The 21,093-nt window shown below is 34.0% G+C and overlaps 2 protein-coding genes and 3 long non-coding RNA genes across 9 annotated transcripts in view; 1 reads left to right on the forward strand and 4 right to left on the reverse strand.

Moving 5' to 3' along the window:
• Positions 1-153: 153 nt before the first annotated feature.
• Positions 154-3,857, reverse strand: LOC128885343 (uncharacterized). The gene is made up of 3 exons (XR_008459588.1): positions 3,318-3,857; positions 3,149-3,193; positions 154-1,768 (listed from the first exon to the last, which is right to left on the reverse strand). It is a non-coding gene; the product is annotated as an uncharacterized LOC128885343 (long non-coding RNA).
• On the forward strand, positions 3,850-5,055 carry LOC128885342 (uncharacterized). Its single transcript, XR_008459587.1, has 2 exons — positions 3,850-4,072; positions 4,276-5,055. It is a non-coding gene; the product is annotated as an uncharacterized LOC128885342 (long non-coding RNA).
• A 2,288-nt stretch (positions 5,056-7,343) lies between these two features.
• On the reverse strand, positions 7,344-7,855 carry LOC128885344 (uncharacterized). The gene is made up of 2 exons (XR_008459589.1): positions 7,751-7,855; positions 7,344-7,635 (listed from the first exon to the last, which is right to left on the reverse strand). It is a non-coding gene; the product is annotated as an uncharacterized LOC128885344 (long non-coding RNA).
• Positions 7,856-7,908: 53 nt separating this feature from the next.
• On the reverse strand, positions 7,909-11,594 carry LOC128885587 (eIF-2-alpha kinase GCN2-like; the record flags this gene model as incomplete). The annotated part of the gene is made up of 7 exons (XM_054139685.1): positions 11,559-11,594; positions 10,588-10,883; positions 10,144-10,518; positions 9,511-10,043; positions 8,926-9,338; positions 8,442-8,709; positions 7,909-7,993 (listed from the first exon to the last, which is right to left on the reverse strand). Coding segments are annotated over exons 2-7 (1,941 nt in total), but the record flags the coding sequence as incomplete, so codon positions are not given.
• A 2,774-nt stretch (positions 11,595-14,368) lies between these two features.
• LOC128885336 (putative phosphatidate phosphatase) overlaps positions 14,369-21,093 on the reverse strand; it is a 79,681-nt gene continuing 72,956 nt past the window's right edge. For 2 of the 5 annotated variants that reach the window (XM_054139338.1, XM_054139335.1), the window contains 2 exons: positions 19,556-19,651; positions 14,369-14,836 (listed from right to left, as the gene is read on the reverse strand). In XM_054139338.1, the coding sequence (XP_053995313.1) occupies positions 14,792-14,836; positions 19,556-19,651 (141 nt within the window). In that variant the 3' untranslated portion in view covers positions 14,369-14,791. Of the gene's footprint in view, positions 14,837-19,267; positions 19,467-19,555; positions 19,652-21,093 lie in introns of those variants that run through there. The other 3 variants (XM_054139337.1, XM_054139334.1, XM_054139336.1) reach the window with 2 other exon arrangements.

Genomic DNA, 21,093 nt, shown 5'->3' on the forward strand with positions numbered 1-21,093 from the left:
TAGTCGCGCTCTGATTGGTCAGTGTTTTCCGTTAATATCTCCTTAACGAAACCCCGTACAACATTTTCGCTAAGGAAAAAATTGTTTCAAATCATTTTCCGAACCACCCCTTTCAAGGTGTTACAATATTTTCAGGGCCCACAAGCTCTCGTATTTAGCGTTGAAACCCAATCTAACTCGCGCCCGTCGCGGATGATGGCGCAAATGTCGTTACTACTGCATACATATAATTCGTGAGACACACACACAACGGTATGATCCCACGTATGTGTATTTATACTTGCTTTAAAATTAATTTAAATAAAAAAATAATTATAGGGAAAAAAGGACTACTTATACAAAATTAAATTTATTATCACTGGAAAACATTGAAAAAACAATAAAGAATCTAAAATTCAATTGTATAAAATATATATACAAAAAACATATTTAATTACATAATAAAGTATCAACAATCATACATATACATTCAAATAAAATGTATAAAAATACAAACGGAACAATAATATAAAAATGCATATATATTCACATAATAAAGTGTAAACATTTAAAATCAGTGAGAATCGTGGCTTTGCGCCTAAGAACATGATCACTGATGATCTTAGTCGAAGAACCGTGACTCTTGCTGGTTTTAAATGTTTACGTATATATATGTATTCATTCATACATACGATTGCATTACAATCCACACACTCATACATATTCGTACATATAAAATATATAAAAATACAAACGCAACAGTAATATAAAAATGCATATACAGGGTGTCCCAGAACTTCTGTAAGAACCGGAAATGGGGGGTAGCTGACACGATTCTGAACAACAATTTCCTTTGCAAAAATGTTGTTGGAGGCTTTATTTTTGAATTATTAACGAAAAATGAAGCTCCCACCGACATTTTTGCAAAGGAAATTGTTGTTCAGAAACGTATCAGCTACCCTCCATTTCCGGTTCTTACAGAAGTTCTGGGACACCCTGTATATTCACATAATAAAGTGTAAACATAAAGTATAAGCTTCATACAGGACTGGATTTATTATTAGGGAAATAAAATTTAATTAAAAGAAAGCAAATGTAAAATATTAAAAATTGAAACATAATTCCATTAAAACATGAATCCAGTCCTGCGTGCATAATTTTGCACACTCACATTAATAGGTCGCGTTAGAAGTGGATCCGAGTCCATTCTCTCTTCGAATCCACTTGTAACGCGATTTACTCTACGTATATATTTTTCGACAACATATATGATACAATTATGTATGATATATGTTGTTAAATTATTGCCATGTTCGGAGCATATGAAATCAAATTTTATATGCTCTGAAATTTGGTATTTAAGAATCGTAACAAGCCCTGGAATATGTGCCATGTTCTTAACATTACCATGGCAAACAGATACGACCTTAGAAATTAAAGATATACATCCACTATGCATCGACGTATATTCTCCGACATCGTTAGTGTTATAATATAAATCTAAACAAATTCTACAACAAATTTTCTTACGAACAATTCGCGATACATATAGAATGGCAGCCTGAATAGATAATTCAGGTGCACTCGAAACATTAAAATTTAATGCAATGGAAATAGTTTCATCCGTCGATGCACGTGAAGCAACTGGCAAAAATTTTTTTAAGTTGACTAAAAAGCCTCCGGATTTTTCATATTCGCAATTGGTATCCCCGCGTAGCCACAGCCTTCTAGATCTTGAGCTTCCTGGGTTTGGTCAAGTTGCTCGACCTAATCATTTTCAGGATGTCACCTGTAGAAAGAAAATATATATAAGTAATGCATTTATGTATCACATTGAGATTAAAGGGGGCCGTTGAATTAGTATAATCTGCTTCAAATATAATCGCAAATATCGCGCCTAATTTGTTTCAGATGGTGCTCTCATATAATATCACAACCTACTCTAGTACTAGCTATGTTGAGATAAAAATGGCAACAGTGCGAGAGTTCGGCTACCCTATCACTGATAGGCTATCAGCTTCGACCAGCCTCCCGGCCTCTCGCTACAATTGGCCACATATTGGAAAATAGGACTCCCGATCTGGTTTTTTGCGGTGTTGCCACGTTTCTCAGCACGGCTAGTATTAGAGTCGGCTCTGATAATATATAGGCGAGTAAAAGGATATCCTCTTTTTTCGGTTTTTCCCCGGATGGAACGTATTATTAAGAAAGTCTATCTCCGAAACTATCATAGCCCATACGGCTCCTTTCGTTGCATGTATACATTATATACGTAATAATATTGCATTTACATTACATTTTATTATGTATGAAATATAACGTGTTAAATACGTAAATAATACAATGTCTCTAGTATCATGTAAGTGAATATATATATAATACATAGCAAATATACAACGTACTATATAAATATTCATACGTATCAAACATGCAGTTGATACATACTTATTGGACAAAATATGTCAGTAATAGCCCCATTAAAAATTCGTTAAACGTCGATTGTAATTGTAAAATATTAATTGGTGTTTTGATTTTAAAATTAGACATAATGCAATTAATAATCTTATGGAAATTCTGAAGAATGCTCAACATACAAAGATATACTTTTATAATGTTACAGGATTGTTTCTAAAGCATCCGATAGACCAAAGTAATAATATGATCCTCCAGCTAATACAACTACTTCAACACTTTTCTTAGGTGTCTTGGTAAACATTTATTTAAATATTTAAAAGTGCTGAAGTAGTTGTATTAGCTGGAGGATCATATTATCACTTTGGTCTATCGGATGCTTTAGAAACAATCCTGTAAAATTATAAAAGTATATCTTTGAAACTATCTACAATTAATTTATTAATTAATATAGATGGTTTACCAATATTCAAATCATCGCCAAGTGTTTTTTGGCAGAGAGTTCTGTCAGTTTCTATCAAAAGTCTAGACACGTAAGCACATATCACTTCACATAAGACTAACGTGAATCAACTTTATTTTACTATGTCAGTATGTATGAAATAATATAATAAAAATAGAGAGGTACACATGCACCAAATAAACATGTGCTTACGTGTCGAGACTTGTTGTGATGGAAACAGACAGAGCTTTCCGGTAGATATAATATTTAACTACTACATCTAGTATTTTTTTAAATATTTAATATCTTTAAGACCTTTCCTGATAGCTGGTTGAACTTGATTTCTTTGGACAGTGCAACCTGTAATTGTAACAAAGAATTAATAGAAGCACTTTTTAAATGACACGCATAATACTAAATACCTATCATAACTAAAAAAAGGAATGCAATAGAAGATAATATTATTGTAAGGTAATACACTCACCTCTGGATGATCTAGGAAGCACATTATAGGCAAGTGCGTCGGAGTCTCTGCTGGTTCCAGGTCCCACGTAGTTCGTAGGTCTCACATTGTCCTTAGGTCCCACCTGTGAATGTAAGTTCACATAATTCAAATTTGTGACCTGAGATTTCTGGGATTATAGAACTACGGAGCAACTTGCGGAGTGAGACGAAAGGAGGGGGTGCTTAATACGGTTCCCACTCACCAGAGGGCACTGAAACTCGTATACGATTTTTTATATAGCGCTTTTATGGGACCTTCCATTCTATCTAATCCTCTTTGGTTATGACCATATGGAGTTGAAATTTTGCCGCACGTTGCCGAGCGCGTTTGCCATAGAATAAACGTACACAGAATATGAACTCAATGGCGCGAAAGGAGTGACAGTAGCGCCATCATCCCCAACGGGCGCGAGTTAAAATCGGGCTTCAAGTTCACAAGAGTAGAGCTTGTAGGCCCTGAATATTTTTGTGATACCCTGTATACCTATGAGCTGCTAACAGTCACCAAGAACCACCTGCTAATAACCACCAATAACCACTCCATAACTGCTCATAATTGCGTGATTGATACCAATTAATACTGAGTGGAACACACAATCAAAATAAGTTAAAGAAATGTAAGATATAAAGTGCAAGAACTGAAACAATGGTTCGTTATTGTTTTGTAGAATTGTGTAAAAACACAAGATATAAAGCAAAAGAAGCAAGTGATTCGAAATGTGTATCATTATATATGTAAGTTGTAAATTTGTATTAACCTAACCTCAAAAACTAGTTTATCATGTACTTATTATTTATTATACAATTTCATGGATTTTCTGCTTTACATTGACATGTAATTTGTATATATTATTATTTTTAATCAACATGATCACTGTCTTTAATTATTAACCATTTAACTGTACCATCAAGTAAAAATAAACATTTATATTATTCAGGTTTCCGAGCAATCCTCAATTTCGAGAGGAATGGGTTCAAGCTTTACTACTCACTTTGAATGGCCAGAACAGTGCTTTAAGCTTGCCAGAAATGGCATCGATATGTGCAGAGCATTTTGATAAAAAATGCTTTTCAAAAAATTACCATTTGTGTCATCAGAAATTTAAATATCGAAAGTTTATTTCAAAATTTTAATGCCCACATTAAAGACATTTGGACAGTAGGACATTGTGAATAATACAAGTAGTGTTAAAGGTAACAGGAAAAGAAACGAATTTTGTAAACCGATTTTGAATGCTAAGGATTGTAGATATGAATATTTAAAGAAATTTTTAACATGGTTAGATTCTTGAAAAAATTTAGAAACAGATGGTCATTTAACATTAGATACTTTTAAAGCTTTACATCAAAGTACTAGAGTTCTTTTACTACTCATAGAGTACCGTTTTCAAAATTTTAATATATCTTATCTTTTAGCAGGAAAATTTTGAACTAAAATATTAGAGAAACGATTTGGAAACTATAGACTTTTATTTGGTTGGAATTTCCTTTCATACAATGAAGTAGTTCATCCAGAGAAAAATATTAGATTAAAACATATTTACGAAATCGGCAAGATTTTTTTCTTTTACTGAAATCAAAAATAGATTTGAAATTTGTGATAACGATAGTAATCTTCATGATTTTTCCATCGATGTAACTTGTTTTCTGGGAATCTTCGAAACTGAATATTTATCCACTTGTGTTGTTGATGATTTCATTAAAATTTACATATCTGGTTATGGGTCCCATTCTATTGCTAAAAAATTAAGTTGTGTAAGGGATGTAGGTTCGCAGGAGAGGAATTTGGAAACAGGTTCTAAGGAAAAAAAAAAGGATATGGTTTATTTATTAACTAATTGTACATATTGCTTTCCTGGGAGAGGAATAGGAAATACAGGTTTGTTCGGAAGATAAAGCTTTCGGCTCAATTTTACAATAATAGAAAAGTATATCGCGTCGAGGTGTCCGGGTGACTCCACTGTCCTCTCCCTGGAAGGCGACCGGCGGTAGATCCTGCCGTTCTCTCCTGAGCTACTAAAGGCGTCCGAAAGCTAGGCTTCGTACTCTCCTTACTCATTAGGCGACCGTGGTAATTACCTCGTTCTCTCCTATGAGTGCAGCAAAGAATGCCGCGTCCGCTACCGCGAGAGCAATTCTTATACCCGATCGTTGCTAACAGACCGCAGTCAATCAACAAGCCGCGTTACTATGCGGGCGCGTTCGCGAACGCTCGCGAACGTTCCCCGCTCGCCCGACCCCGCGCGCCTACCGATGGTCGAGAAATTTCGATCGCGATTTTCTGGTATTGTTACAGTTGTAATATATGTAAATTATTAATTGTGGAGGATAAAGGTAAAACTATTGGTGACAAATATTTTAATAGCTTATAAAGAGGAGGCCTTTCTGTTCCTACAGAAGAAGTAATGATCGTATTCAGTCATATGTATGCCATAATGGAAGCCATAATTAATGATGCTAACTTGAAGTCCAAATTTGTAAAATCTGAAAATCATACACATATTTTATATAAATTGACATATATTAGCGTTCAATCAATTATTCATTATTTTGGATTTTCCGATTATGATTAAAAAAGGTAACGCGTCATGGGAATACCCCTAGGGTGGTGAGGAAATTTACCTGTGAACACACTCTTGCAATTAACTGCACAATTCTTTCCTTGGGTAGCTTCCCTTCATCTCTTCCATGCGTTTACTTAACTTCTTTGGCTTCGTACCAACAATTTTGTCTATTTCACGTTTGTATTAACTTATAATATCTCTTATTAATTTTAAAACACTTCAATTTGGTCCAAAGAAGGTTTTATCTTCCTTCACACTTATATTTTCTTCAAACCATTGTAAATATTTCAAGTTTAATGTATCACAACATCAAACTACTTTCAGAGTTCATCAAATTTATACTACATTTACAGATATTAATATACTTTTAAGCTACTTTTACTTACTATAGTCATAATATTTATATCTCACTTTTACATAATTAATAACGAATGGTGTACATTAGTATAGTTTTCTATTAAAACACAAGACCCTCATATTGGAAAATAGGGCTCTCGATCTAGACTTGAGCGGTGTTGTCACGTTTCTCAGCATGGTTAGTACTAGAGTCGGCTGTGCCTGAACGTACCTCCCACGGCTACCAACCCTCCGCCTCACAGGACCACCAACCATTAGGGATGGCGTGAAAAATCACTAACAGTGTCTCGCTGTCTCCCCTTAGCGGAATTCAAGAAACTACAAATAAGTCAAATTTAAATTGTATTAAAATTATATTAACATTGCCTTTAGACCATATTATAATACATATATAATCTAAGAACAACATAATTCGTGAAAAGTGAATGTTCTCTGCCAATCAGAAGCGATCACGAAGAATCACGAATCACTGTGAAAAATCACCGTGATTGGCAACGAACGTGATCGAATCACGAGTGATTCACAAGTAGCAGTTCTAGCCATCTCTAATCTCTACCAACCATACGCCTCACACGGACCCTAACTAAACGGGAAACCAACTTCTCGTTTACATATATATTACGAAATTTGTTGGTTTTTTGTTCCAAATGTTATACACAACGAGAATATCGTCCTCCCGTAAAGGCGTTTTAAAAAAAAGTCAATTTTGAAGACTCGCTTCGTCAGCGCCATTTTGTACTAAAATTATAATACAACAATTTTTGTTTATACTTCGATGCGTGTTAAATAAACCCTACAAAAAGAAATCCTATTCTTTTTGCGATACCCTCAAAATAAATTATCAAAGTTAAACCTGGTGTTACCCCTTAACAGATTAAATATCAAAAATGTTACTAAATACCGATAGATATGAATACAAATTAATTGGTGTTAATTCGTAGTTATAATTATTAGCAAAAATAATAACCGTAATAAATATTATCATTGTAATAACCCTTGGTTTATTAAATTTGTCATGTACTCTAGATGTAAGTTTTACATGCAGGAATAGTTGTTTACACATATATTTAGTATTTAGTGCGAGATAAATATTAAAATAGAAAATTTATATTACATATGATATACATAATCGATATAACACATATCAATATACATTATACACATATTTGTAGTAGTATTGTGGTGTTTAGAAGCGTCCGGTAGCAGAACGTTTCCAAAGCGCCGAAACCTGTAAAAAATCTTTTACATGCTTACAGTGAAGACATAGAAGTATCAAATCAAAATTATTTCAGAACAAAAAAAGTTTCTTTAAACCATCTTTTTTTTTGTCGTTTTAAACAAGTGCCTTGTTTTTATACCGGGCATATATTGAAAATTCTGAAAAAAATGAGTTTATAGCCTGTTGGGATAATTTGTTTTTTTCTGTAATAGATTGGTATTCCTGACCTCCACTGCCACGCCACGTAGACGATTTTTGTTTAAAATTACTTACCTTCGTTCTTTTGTTATCACCATGCAAAGCACGTTTAATCGACATAATATATATATATATATATTTTATTTCCCCTTCGTTTTTTAAAAGTAATTTTTACTCACCGTCTCATTTTTCCTCTTTCTGATGGCACTTCTAAAAACATGGGAAAATTGAATTTGGCCGAATGAAAGCGCGTTGGCTCGAGGACTACGAATTTCTTGAGCCTTGGGTCGTTGATTGGGATCGTGATTCAATAGCCTCCTGCAATTATTACGATGTTTCAATTAATCTATAATGTATAACAGCATTTGTAAATAAATAATTCCCCATTGTAAAATTTAAGTGTAGGATTTGAATGTGATTCAGGCCCTGCAAAGGGTCACGCCGGCCCTGGGACGGGATAAAATAAAGTGTTACAGGGTCCAATGATCAAATGACGTTTAAATAATTTAAGAGTATCGAGGTCTTTCATAGAAAGTGTTAACACGGGTGTAGGATGATATTCACAGATTCACAGTCGAAAAGTGACCTTATAATCGTGCAAGTCCATTTACTATATTTGAAAAATAAATAAATAGTATTTAAAAAAACTACGTAGAAATTGGTAATTAATTTAGAAAGGAGTTTAAAAATGAATTTGTAGAAAGTATAAATATCATAAGTTAAGTGCATAGGTCTTTAAAATTATAAATGCTTATGTGATGTTTACCGTAAGATATGGATTTGTAGTGGTATGTCTGCCTGTAGCATTTCTGTTGGAATTATGATTTCTTTTAACCGTAAATTATGTAAAACCTTGATGCGCTCCATTCCTGTTGCTGGTGGTTTGTAACACATTTCGAATAGTATTATTCCAAGACTATAAATATCAACTTTTTGATCATAAGGGGCTTTCATCATTAGCTCAGGAGCTACATAAAGTGCTGTGCCTACTTGCCCTGTTAGAGAACCTATGTCTTCTGTGCTAAAGCTGATCCCTAAAGCATTCCACACAAGTAATTAGTTATTAGCGTTAGCCCTAGTAAATTATCATATCAACTATCAACCCCGATATTGTCATGTGAAAACGACTATTATATATATGGAGGTGATAATGAGTATTACTTGTTATAAAAAATGACTTTTTACATAGCGATGGTGATATAAATATTTTCAGTTAAACTAATGGAATTTTTGACATTTATCTGTCTTACCTTTCTTGGAAACTTGAGGTTCTTTATTGGTTGCCATAGTTGGCACAAATGAAGACAACATATTTCTAGCCAGGCCGAAATCTCCAATTTTTACATGATCGTTACTGTCTAAAAATATGTTTACTGGTTTCAAGTCTCTATGTATTATTCCCCGTCGATGAATATGTGCTAGACCTTCAACTATTTCTTCGAATAATCTCCACACTCTTTTTTGATTTTTGTAAAGATCATTATCAATCGCAGTACGAAGAGTACTCCTTTTACAGAATTCCATTTGAATGCACATGAATTGAATTTTACTTACTGTTGCCTTAGATGAACATGTATCTCCAGTTTCATCCTCTTTTGTACTTGACACAGTTTCTTGGCACTTTGAATCTTTTACAAATTCTATACTGTTGGAGGCAACGGTTCTTAAAATATAAAATTACATATTAGTGATAATACTTGCAACATAAATAAAAAATAACGTAAATATTTTACTGTACTGAAAGTTCTTTATATAAAAATAAGCGATTTCATATAAAAATGATTTCAATCATTAATTGTCACTTTAAAAATGATAAATCACGATAAATCACTTACCCACATGCAATATCTTTGACATTGTCGGTAACCATGGATACATCGCTGTTGTCCTCACCGCTATCTGGCAGATTTTCCATATCATCTGTAGCGTTTTCGATCCAGGAATTATAATATCGCACTACATTTCTTTGAGTCATGCGTGACAGTGATTTGACTTCTCTGGTGATTTTTCTATCGAGTTGCTTGTTCTTTGGGTTAAGTTCTATTCTTTTAATAGCGTAAATTCCACCATCCAATTTATTTTTTACTTTAAGAACATCGCCAAAGGCACCTTTGCCGAGCCATTCGAGAACTTCGAATTCATTTGTAATTCTTGAGTGGCCACCCAAAGACGGTAGGTATCGCCGAATGTCCGTGTCTGTTTCTTCGGGTGCGTGGTTCTTCTGTTCATCTCTGCGTGGTACTTTTGGTGGCGGGAGAGCACGAGCTAAAGGTGCTTTAATGAAAGTGTGCTCTAATAATTGTTCAGCGGACCATCGCTTCCGTTCGTCATTAGTAAGACACTTTAATAAAAAATCCTGGAGATCAGGCTGAAATAATTACATAGTCTATAAGATATATTTAAAATGCATTTTACATTTAATTTGTTTTGAAGAATTAAAAGTTTTTAAAATATAAAAAAAACCAAACCTGTGTGATTACTGTTGGATCGATTTTATCTCCAGAAGCAATGACTCCATTCAGTAGAGAAAACATAAGAGCACCGAAACGGTATATATCGGCTTTTTTTCCACCTCTTCCTTGGATGCTGGGAAACTCTTGTTCAGGTTTGACTAACGTATACGTTTGATAAATATCAGATAATCGTTTATTGAGCGAATAATCTGATACTTTCACTGTTCCAGTACGATCAATGTAAATACTTGTGTCACGTAAGTCCTTGTGAACAACATTGTTTTCATGGAGGAATTTTAAAGCAAGAAGAATTCCGGTTGCCAGATATCGGAAGAGATCAATATCTACAGGAATGTTCTTTGCCAAGAAGAAGGAACAGCTAGTACCTATCTGACATCCAACAGTTATCGGTTAGAATTTCTCTTTTCTCTTCTCTAAGCGAAAGTGACGCATACTCACCACAAACTCTTGAAGAACATAAATAAGTGCAGCATCTCCATCTTCTAAATATTTCATGTCTAAATATCGTACAAGGTTTGGATGATGCAATTTGTGTAAATGATTTATTGCTTGTTCGAGACTTCCTATTTGTTTGGTAATGTGTTGTATGTTGCTTTTGTCTTTAGTCGTACGTATTTTAAATGTCCACTCAGTAATTGCACATAGTTCACCAGTTGTCATATCCACACCCGCATAAACAACTGATCCTTTAGTACTATGACCCATACAGTTTCCCCTGTACACCTGCCATTCATCTGTAAGTATCGTCATGCATTGTAAGTAGAGAACTTAATTTCAATTTCAAATTTCTTTTTCTCTGGAAATACTTGTATGCTTGTTATATGGCTTCAGATTTTAATAATCTTGTAAATTGATGAACTCTCCTCTTACAAGTAGAAATAATTGCTTATAAATCTTAAACTATTGAGGTACAAACGAAACGAGAAGCGGTACAAACGGGTAGAAACGATTCTAAAGAATAGGGAAAAAACGGTTTCATTACATAAGAAAATTTTCAATTAATAAAGTGAAATTACTCGTTACCTACGAGGTTTAGGGCTAATAAAGGTCAATACTTTTTTATTTAGAATTCGATAATCTACCATACTTTTTGTATAAAAAAATATACCATTCCATTTAAAAAACTGAAGGCTATCTTCATTTCTCAGGAAAGAGTACAAGAACGAAAGATTTATCTACCTGGTTACATTGCACATGAAAAACAGTATCACTTTTTCTCTTTCAGTTTTTTGTCATATGTACCATTTACGAGAAAAACGCTGGCTAGTAATAGCCTGAACACCCTGTATAATTCGCTAACTGAAATATCTCTGATGTTTTTTCAAAATTTTTCATACAATAGGATGAGAGAAATTGGACAAAAACATAGACGTATAAAAATACAGGTTGTCCCAAAAATGTTGTAACACCTTGAAAGGGCTGGTGCGGGAGATGATTTAAAACAACCTTTTCCTTAGCGAAAATGTTGTGCGGGGTTTCGTTAAGGAGGTATTAACGGAAAACACTGACCAATCAGAGCGCGAATATGCCGGTGGAGCGACCGCGGTAGCCTATTAGCGCAGTCGCCTAGCGCGTAGGCTACTCCTACCACCGCCGCTCCAACGGTATACGCACGCTCTGATTGGTCGAGATTTTTTGTTAATATCTCCTCGACAAAGCCTCGGACAACAGTTTTGCTAAGGAAAAAGTTGTTTCAAATCACCTCCCTTAAAATTAGCTTCGTTAATTGAATATCAAGGGGGAAAAATTCATTATGTCCAATTTAAAAAAAAAAAATACATATCGAATTGAGTAACCTCCTCCTTTTCGAAGTCGGTTAAAAAATGGTAGTAGCTTAGCGTGTGGCAGATGAGACATCGATTGTGACGTTGCTCTTGACGTCACGTTAACGCCCGTTGAAAGTTCCTCCAGGCTCTTAGCCATGAAGTCCATTGTTCTCTGGTAGATCGATTCGACGTTGTGAAATTGTTCTTCGGCAAAGTATGGTATTTTCGGTTTTTCTATCGGATCGACGCATCGTTGGAGTTTAACGTCGAAATCCTGACACTCAGCGAACTGCTCTCGAAGAAGATTTATCCGATTTCTCGTCGTGGCGGCGGTCATATTCTCACGTCCTAATCCTTTATAATTTACAAGTGCTCGTTGAATCGAATGAATTATCTGATTTTGACAGAGAAGTAGCTCTTCAAATTCACTCATTTTTAAGGATCGGCACGGATCTCTTCAGCACAACTGTCTTGAACAGCACTTAGAGTTTCAACACCTGCCTCGGCACTCTTCGATACTATCCGGTTCGAAGGACCAAATGTTTATTTTAGAATTCAAATAATTAGAATTAAATAATCTAAAATTTTGTAAGTTTAAGGACGATTCTGTCCAACTTTACGACGTCAACTAACCTCCTTATCACAAGGAGAGCTATCAAAGCCCAAACACACGTGTTATTACTTGTCTCTCGCGAGAAATAGTAAGGAAGCAACTATCCAACCACCAGCAAAGATAAATGCATAATCTAATCTTTCATATTATTATTTTTTATTTTCTAAAATGACAAGTATGACACAATGAACAAACGCAATCGCATTTATTATTCTCTGATATTTGTTACTTGCTTCTTACATATTAGATTATTCTATGTAATAATCATGTTACCATTATTTTTCCATACATATTAGAGGTGGGCGAGATTTCGAAAAAAATTGAGACGAGACGATCTCGTCTCATCCCGGAATTTCGAGATGAGGGGTTCGATTCTGTGGTGAAAATGAGAGCCATTTCACGGGAGTTTGTTCGATAAGAAATTTCTTGCCTTTCTCAACCTTTCATTTCCTGATACATTTCGAATTAATTTCCTTTCATGGCCCGGCACATTTCCCTTCATTTCCTGTTGGTTGTCTTCTCGTAGGCGCAGAGGTGCCCCTTGTATTTGGCAACCTTACTAACCGTTTTGTCAGTTCGGTTGTCATCTCGTAGGCGCAAGAGTGCCCCTTTTATCCGGCAACCTATAGTAGCCTGTTTGTCGATTCGGTTGTCTATACATAGGCGCAGAGGTGCTTATAAAGCTTATAAATTAAAACTAGTAAAGCTATAGTAAAACTATTGATGACAAATATTTTAATAGCTTACAAAGAGGAGGCCTTTCTGTTCCTACAGAAGAAGTAATGATCGTATTCAGTCATATGTATGCCATAATGGAAGCCATAATTAATGATGCTAACTTGAAGTCCAAATTTGTAAAATCTGAAAATCATACACATATTTTATATAAATTGACATATATTAGCGTTCAATCAATTATTCATTATTTTGGATTATCCGATTATGATTAAAAAAGGTAACGCGTCATGGGAATACCCCTAGGGTGGTGAGGAAATTTACCTGTGAACACACTCTTGCAATTAACTGCACAATTCTTTCCTTGGGTAGCTTCCCTTCATCTCTTCCATGCGTTTACTTAACTTCTTTGGCTTCGTACCAACAATTTTGTCTATTTCACGTTTGTATTAACTTATAATATCTCTTATTAATTTTAAAACACTTCAATTTGGTCCAAAGAAGGTTTTATCTTCCTACACACTTATATTTTCTTCAAACCATTGTAAATATTTCAAGTTTAATGTATCACAACATTAAACTACTTTCAGAGTTCATCAAATTTATACTACATTTACAGATATTAATATACTTTTAAGCTACTTTTACTTACTATAGTCATAATATTTATATCCCACTTTTACATAATTAATAACGAATGGTGTATATTAGTATACTTTTTTCGTTCCCCGACTTGTTAACGAGTAATGAATATATAATGCACGAAGATATATATAATAAAGAATTATATTTCAATCTACTTGTATAGGTGAAATGAATGTTATACTTCAAAACATTTTTTTTATCGTTGTTTTAACAATAGAATAATATTTTACAAAACATCTCTTTCTGTACAAGATTATTAATTATTATTAAATAACTATTAAATAAATATTAACTTTATTAAAATAAATGATACGAACACAATAAGTTAATTACTCGTGCATATTAACGTTTCGTTCCTGTTCAATAATATACACCAGTGCTCGGAATTACTTGCACATTTCGGTCCGATTCCTGAAGCACCACCTCCTGCATCCCCACTACCGGTCTAGGCTCGACGGCCGAGCCGGCGATCGTACGCGCGACGTTGTTTCTCAGAGTTTCTCGTTGTTTCTCAGTGAGTAAGAATTTCCTTGCGCTGTCAGTATTTTTTATTTTTACAAATAAATAAAGTTATTAATATTATGTTTAGGTTTATAAACACCTTTTATATATACATATAATAACAATAATATATGATATAATGATTGGAATTTTGTCAATAACTTTCCACATCACCCAAGAGGTATTATTGTTTATAAACCTAAACATAATATTAATAACTTTATTTATCTGTAAAAATAAAAATATTGACAGCGCAAGGAAATTCTTACTCACGCGGGTGAAACCCGACATATCTCGGCCGTCGAGCCTAGACCGGTAGTGGGGATGGAGGAGGTGCTTCAGGAATCGGGCCGAAATGTGCAAGTAATTCCGAGCACTGATATACACAAATGCTGCTATCACTCTTAAAGGATTACTCCCTGCGTGTCTTCCAGTTCCAAAATTAAGACATCGTTCTCGTCCGTAGCGGTGTTAATTCGTTCTGAAACTTAAACAAATCATATATCAGTTTCAAACTTAATTTATGAACGTAAACTGTTTAATATCCTGTTATAACAAGCATCTTATTAATTGGATTTATTATGAATTCTATTAGAAACTGTAACCTTAATTTGTTCTGAAATTTAAGAATTGTAGCACTGGCAGTTGCTATTCTATGAAATTAATTTAAAATTTATTTTAATTTAATTGATTAGAAAACTCAGAATTATTGTTTTAGAATTTATGATTTTTCTCACTAATTGTATACTTTGATATTTTACAAAACTCTTATGTTATTCTTTACATTCGAAAGATTAACACAATAAATTAAGTATCTTATTTATATATTATAATTTTTGAACAACGGTAAAAACACAAGAAGGAATTAGGAACGATGATTACAACATCGCTTACATCAAAGTGTTAGTTGTTGACGAACTTCTTTTTATAAAGTTATATTTCATGCGATTTTAACATAAGACATGAAGTTTTAAGTTCATATAGATAACTCGTAATATATTAATGAATATCTCAGTTAGGTACTAAGACGAGAATTATTGTCTGGATAAAAGGTGAACGAGAATTGTTTTCATTTTTAAGAATTATTTTCCAGTTTTATTATTTTTTAGGTTTAAAGTATAAGTCAAAATAAGTTACTGGTCTCTTTTAGACACCTGTCGTGAACGAATCGACGTATCCTTTATAAAATAAATAAACATCTCTATCTTAACGTATAAATGTACACAATTTCATCTATTAACAGTGTACAGGTACACAATACTTCCAATCGGTGATACAGTATTGCCATATCCTTGTAAAACACTTCTAGCACCATACACATCATATATGTGTGTTTGTGTGTATATATCGTTTACAGTGACGAACAAAAGTGTAGTCATGTAATCATATATCTATCTTCACTTTTACTTGTTTCTCAAGTTCGCTACGGGAATTTTTCACATTCTATTCTGTGATCGATGTCACATCTATCATTGTTTCTGTATTGTCTTGTTGGATTTTATTGTTTCGTTATGAAATCAAAATATTAAACCCATGCGTAGTATGCACCAACAAATGTCCTCTCCCACTCTTTCAGGGATCTTACTAAAGTTGTCTGTTAATACACCTGATCTACCACTGAGAGCTTTTATTTCCTTCGGTTAATTATTAATGTTGCTGACTGTACAAGAGTTTAACTCCAAACAGTATCTCCTACTTTGACTTCTAAAGAAAAAGCTTCTCTAGAGACAATACAGCTAGATGATTATATAATTACACCTGTTTCACAAGTCAATTCTTCATTGTTAACGTAAAGTACTGTATCGAAGCGTAAAACTGTAAACGTTAATATTTCCACCTGTTCTGAATTTATACACGACACTTTTGCTCGTCATTATAGATACTATCTACACTTTCAAATATTTAATAGAATTATATCGCGCGTACCTAGTACGGTTTGCTATATCGATTATATAAAAAGTTGAATAGAAAATCAATTGAGACGGACGACTCAGCGTCCGATAAATGTATTATAATATAAGAATCTATACTTTTATAATCTAGAAATATATATATACATTTTGTAATAGTATTATAATCTAGTTATAAATTCCGTACGATTATATGTTTTACCGAGAGTGTACTAATTGCTTAAATAACGATGTAATACTTTGTATTATACGTTCGTTACGAACCAACAACTTATTGCATTAAAAGAATTGCTATAACAGTTACATTGTTCGATTCACGAGACAAGATTAAAATAAGCATGAATTTCGCTGCCACGTGAAATTTCTCTCCGCGAACAATACGATGACATTGTGGAAAATATTACACCCAACATACGTGAAAGAAGTTCGTGTACACGTACGAATACATATATGATTTGTCTTCAACAAGAAATGATTTGCTTTTCGTAGATACTTTGTAAATATAAAGCATACACACACATACACCTAACCCCCGATTTACATAGTACTCTTTTTACACGATTTCGCTTTTACAGTTTTCAAAATAACGGATTCCTAAAAATAAAGACTGTCAAAAACGAAAATTTATGCTACGCATGTACTTGTCCAGTCATTTCTTTTAGTACCGTTTGATTTTTAACACTGACATTAAATTTCAACAAGTGAACACACCTTTTTTTTGTACAGAAAAAGCATTCACATTATTTAGGGCAGTAAATCACTGCGTTTCTTTCTAATAAGAAGTTTTTGAAACTTTATATTCAAAAAATATTAAGTGAAGCGAAGAGTCATACGTATAGAAACCAAAATTAAAATTATAAAATACAGTTTTATACATTTCTTATTTCGCAAAGATGTTGATGTGTTTTTATTAGTTCTTCATTAAAAAATCATGCATCTTTGCATGAGAATTTGTGAAACGTATCTACCATATGTAAATTGGGGGATATGTTTATAATGTGCCACACGAACAATTAATACTACAAATTTTGCTATTACTGCAGCCTCGAATAATACAGATATAAGATATAGATGCATATTCTTAAAGCAAAGTGAATTGGGCAAAAAGATATTGAGTCTGATTTCTTATTGAAAGTACACGTTTAAAACAATTTTAGCATAATAGGATCGATCAAGCACCAAAGATCAACAAGAATATTTGTTAACCCTTAACAGACGTATGTCACCTTCTACGTTATCTCCTCTGATATTGCTATTTTTACCGTATTGAGCGTTATACAGTAACTTTTAGTGTAAGGAACGTAGTTTTCGTTACTTTTTAATAGTGAAAGATATAATAAAATTCAAATACACCAAGCAGACTAAACCACCAAATACCTTTCTTGACAGGTATCTTGATTGGTATCGTTTTCATCATTTGTTCAGGGTCCAACCATTGGTTTCGTCTGTTTGGATTATTGAAATTGACACACTTCTCGTCGCAAGTAACATTAATACGCGGATAAAACAGTCGTTGCGTAGATTGCAGAGCCTTATTTCCTACAATAACGTGAAAGGACGCGAACTTCAATTTTTTCCACAATTTTTCTATATTGGTAAAATTAAAAATACACGATTCTTTAGTAGGATTTATACACGGTATAAAAGAACACTTAAAGATCTACAAAAAATGGTACATAAAATTAAAATACTTTCATTTAGTTTAAAGATTCGTTGAAAAATAGCACAGGAAGACGAAAGAAAAATTGGAAAGAGTTTTTAGTTTGCTCCAATATCCTTCCACATCAAGTAGCGTTCAGTAGCGTTAGTGCGCCATTTTCCATATGCGCAGGTCTAAAGCATTGTCACGTCCGGTAAGGGTTGAAATATAGTACAACAATAAATGGAGTTTACCGCTCTTACTTTCTCAATTAGAAGGTGCAACTTTGTATACAACGAGCAGTACTCACAGTCAAGGGTAACTAAATATTTGTCCGCTGCTTTTCCCGACAGTGTCTGATCGCTTTCGTGTAAAAATAAATAATCCTCAACAAGAAATAAATACATCTTCACCAAAGCTATAAATACGGCTCAGCCTGTAGAATAGTATCGCTTCCGCATTGTTCTGCTAAAACGATCGTCGCATTTTGTACGTACATAAGTTAAATCGCAAACTGCGATGCCTCCATGTATTACATGGTAATATAAAAAATAATTTTCTTGAACAACGTGTAAATATAAAATCAGCTACAAATCATATTTGCCGATAGAACAAATTTTGGACGAAATAAGAATAGACGATATCGCCGCCTAAAGCTAAGACAATATAAACATAAAATAATTGTTGTAGCAGATATTAACGAAGACTTTCAGTTGTAAACCATGTGTCCTTTGGGTTAGGTATTCATTATGACATCGTTGTAGCTAACTCCTTCAGAGCTTCTGGTACAAGTTCGGTCAGCAATAACTGTCATTAAACTTATATTTACAAATTGGAACTCTTGTTGATGGTAGCGTACTCTGACTGATCTGTTTCATGTTTTGATCGATACTTTGATCTTATTCCTTTACTTTAACTTCAATCAATCAACTTTTGCTGGATTTCATTTGCTTTTTTCCAAACATTCTTTGTTCTTCCTTGTAACTCTAAACAGATTGTTGCACGAACAGCATTCTTAGTTGGAGAAAATCAACAATACTAATATCGATACCAATGTCAATGTTGAACTAAATATAAAAATTAACATGAATTTGTCATTCGATCCCCAAAGAAGCTAGCAATGCTGGTAACACATCGGATTATAACCAAGAAGCCTCAGTTGATACCGGCTACAAGGAATAAAGCCCTGGAGACCCAAGATATCTTAAAATAGTAATCGCTCTACGCCGCACAGTAACAAACTTTAAACTGACCACCAAAGTTTCACCCAAAACAAAATAGATAAAGCCACATAACGAAAAATTGCTGGACTGCATTGGAAGGTCGCGCAAGATTTTTCACACAGAGACTGCTGCGCATGGAATCTCCCCGATACCGATGACGACGTTTTTTTTGTGATGATGATGATGCTGGATAATAAAGGATGATGATGATCGGCATGCGACGAGCCGGTTCCAGGGTAAGGCAGTTTTCTTGTCGGATTGAAAAACTCAACCGAGCCATTGTGCGCTCGGTTCCAGGCGGCCAGTGTTTTCGTCCCTGAGATCAGAATAACTTCCCAGAGACAACTAGAAGACAGTCACGGCCTTGTTGTGGTCAGCAAGCGAAGAGCGAGTTCGTTAGGTCAATAGTTGCGATTACTAGTGCCATTATTCACCTGTGTACTGCCTCCTGTTTCGTAATCGACAGCCCGGTGCTTCTCCTCTGTCAAGGAAACTCTTTGGTCCTTGAACATATTTGCGATGAAGTTCGCCTATGGACAATTTTAAAACATTTCAGTTATTTCATGAATAACAATTACAATTCGTAATGCTATGTGTAAATGTTGAAATATGTACAGGGTGTTCAGGGTATTACTAGCCAGTGTTTTTCTTGGAAATGGTACGTATGACAAAAAACTGAAGGAGGAAAATTGATACTGTTTTTTATGTGCAATGTAACCAGGTAGATAAATCTTTCATACTTGTACCCTTTTCTGAGAAATGAAGGTGACTAGTTTTTTAAATGGAATGGTATACTTTTTATAAAAAAAATATGGTAGAGTATCGCATTCTAAATAAGAAAGTATTAACCTTTATTAGCCTTAAACCTCATAGGTGACGAGCAGAGATGGGGAAAACCCTAGGCTTCGAATAAATCTAAAGTTTGCCGATGTGTTTGTCTTGTTTCCTTCTTTGAAAAATGTTCAAAAGAGGAAACAAAACAAACATATCGGCAAACTTCAGATTTATTTGAATTACTCGTCAGTGACGAGTAATTTCACTTTATTACTTGAAAATTTTCTTAATGTAATATCAAGATGGAGATTCAACCTTGTCACAGATTTCCATAAGACAGCGATGTGTACAGGGATGGAGCTCCTGATGAAGTGCTACGTGACAGGGATGATGTTTTTCTTTACAAAGAATTGGTAGTAAATACACTTGTTTGAATCTCCATGTTGATACTATGTTAAGAAAATTTTCAAGTAACAAAGTGAAATTACTCGTTACCCATTAGATTTAGGGCTAATAAAGGTCAATACTTTTTTATTTAGAATTCGATACTCTACCATATTTTTGTACAAAAAATATACCATTCATTTAAAAAACTGAAGATCACCTTCATTTCTCAGATAATAATACAAATACCAAAGATCTATTATACCTAGTTAGATTGCACACAAAAAACAGTATAAATTTTTCCTCTTTCATTTTTTTGGCATATGTGCCATTTACTAGAAAAACGCTGGCTAGTAATATTCTGTACACCCTGTTATACAACTGTATAGCAGAGAGCAACAGTGAGCAGTAGCGTAGCTAGAGATAACGGTCCATGGTCCAAATTCTTTGATACACTGTGTATCAAAAGTATGCGAACACTTGGTTCTTTGAGGTTTCAGTGTCTTGAAACAGTTTTTTTATAAAAACCAATTATACTACGATATATTCAACGCGTCAAAAAACCACTGGACACGTACTTTATTTCAATATGGAAAGAATTATCGTTACTATAGCTAAAAGTCGATTTTTATACTGTATCAAAAATACAGGGTGTTCCAAAAATGTTGTAACACCTTGAAAGAGGTGGTTCGAGAGGTGATTTGGAACAACTTTTTCCTTGGCAAAAATGTTGTCCGAGGCTTCATTGAGGAGATATTAACGGAAAACACTAATCAGTCAGAGATGCCGGTGGAGCGCCCGCGGCAGCGTGGCT

Source organism: Hylaeus anthracinus, unplaced genomic scaffold (genome assembly GCF_026225885.1).
Source record: "Hylaeus anthracinus isolate JK02 unplaced genomic scaffold, UHH_iyHylAnth1.0_haploid 11981, whole genome shotgun sequence".
Lineage (NCBI taxonomy): Eukaryota > Metazoa > Arthropoda > Insecta > Hymenoptera > Colletidae > Hylaeus > Hylaeus anthracinus.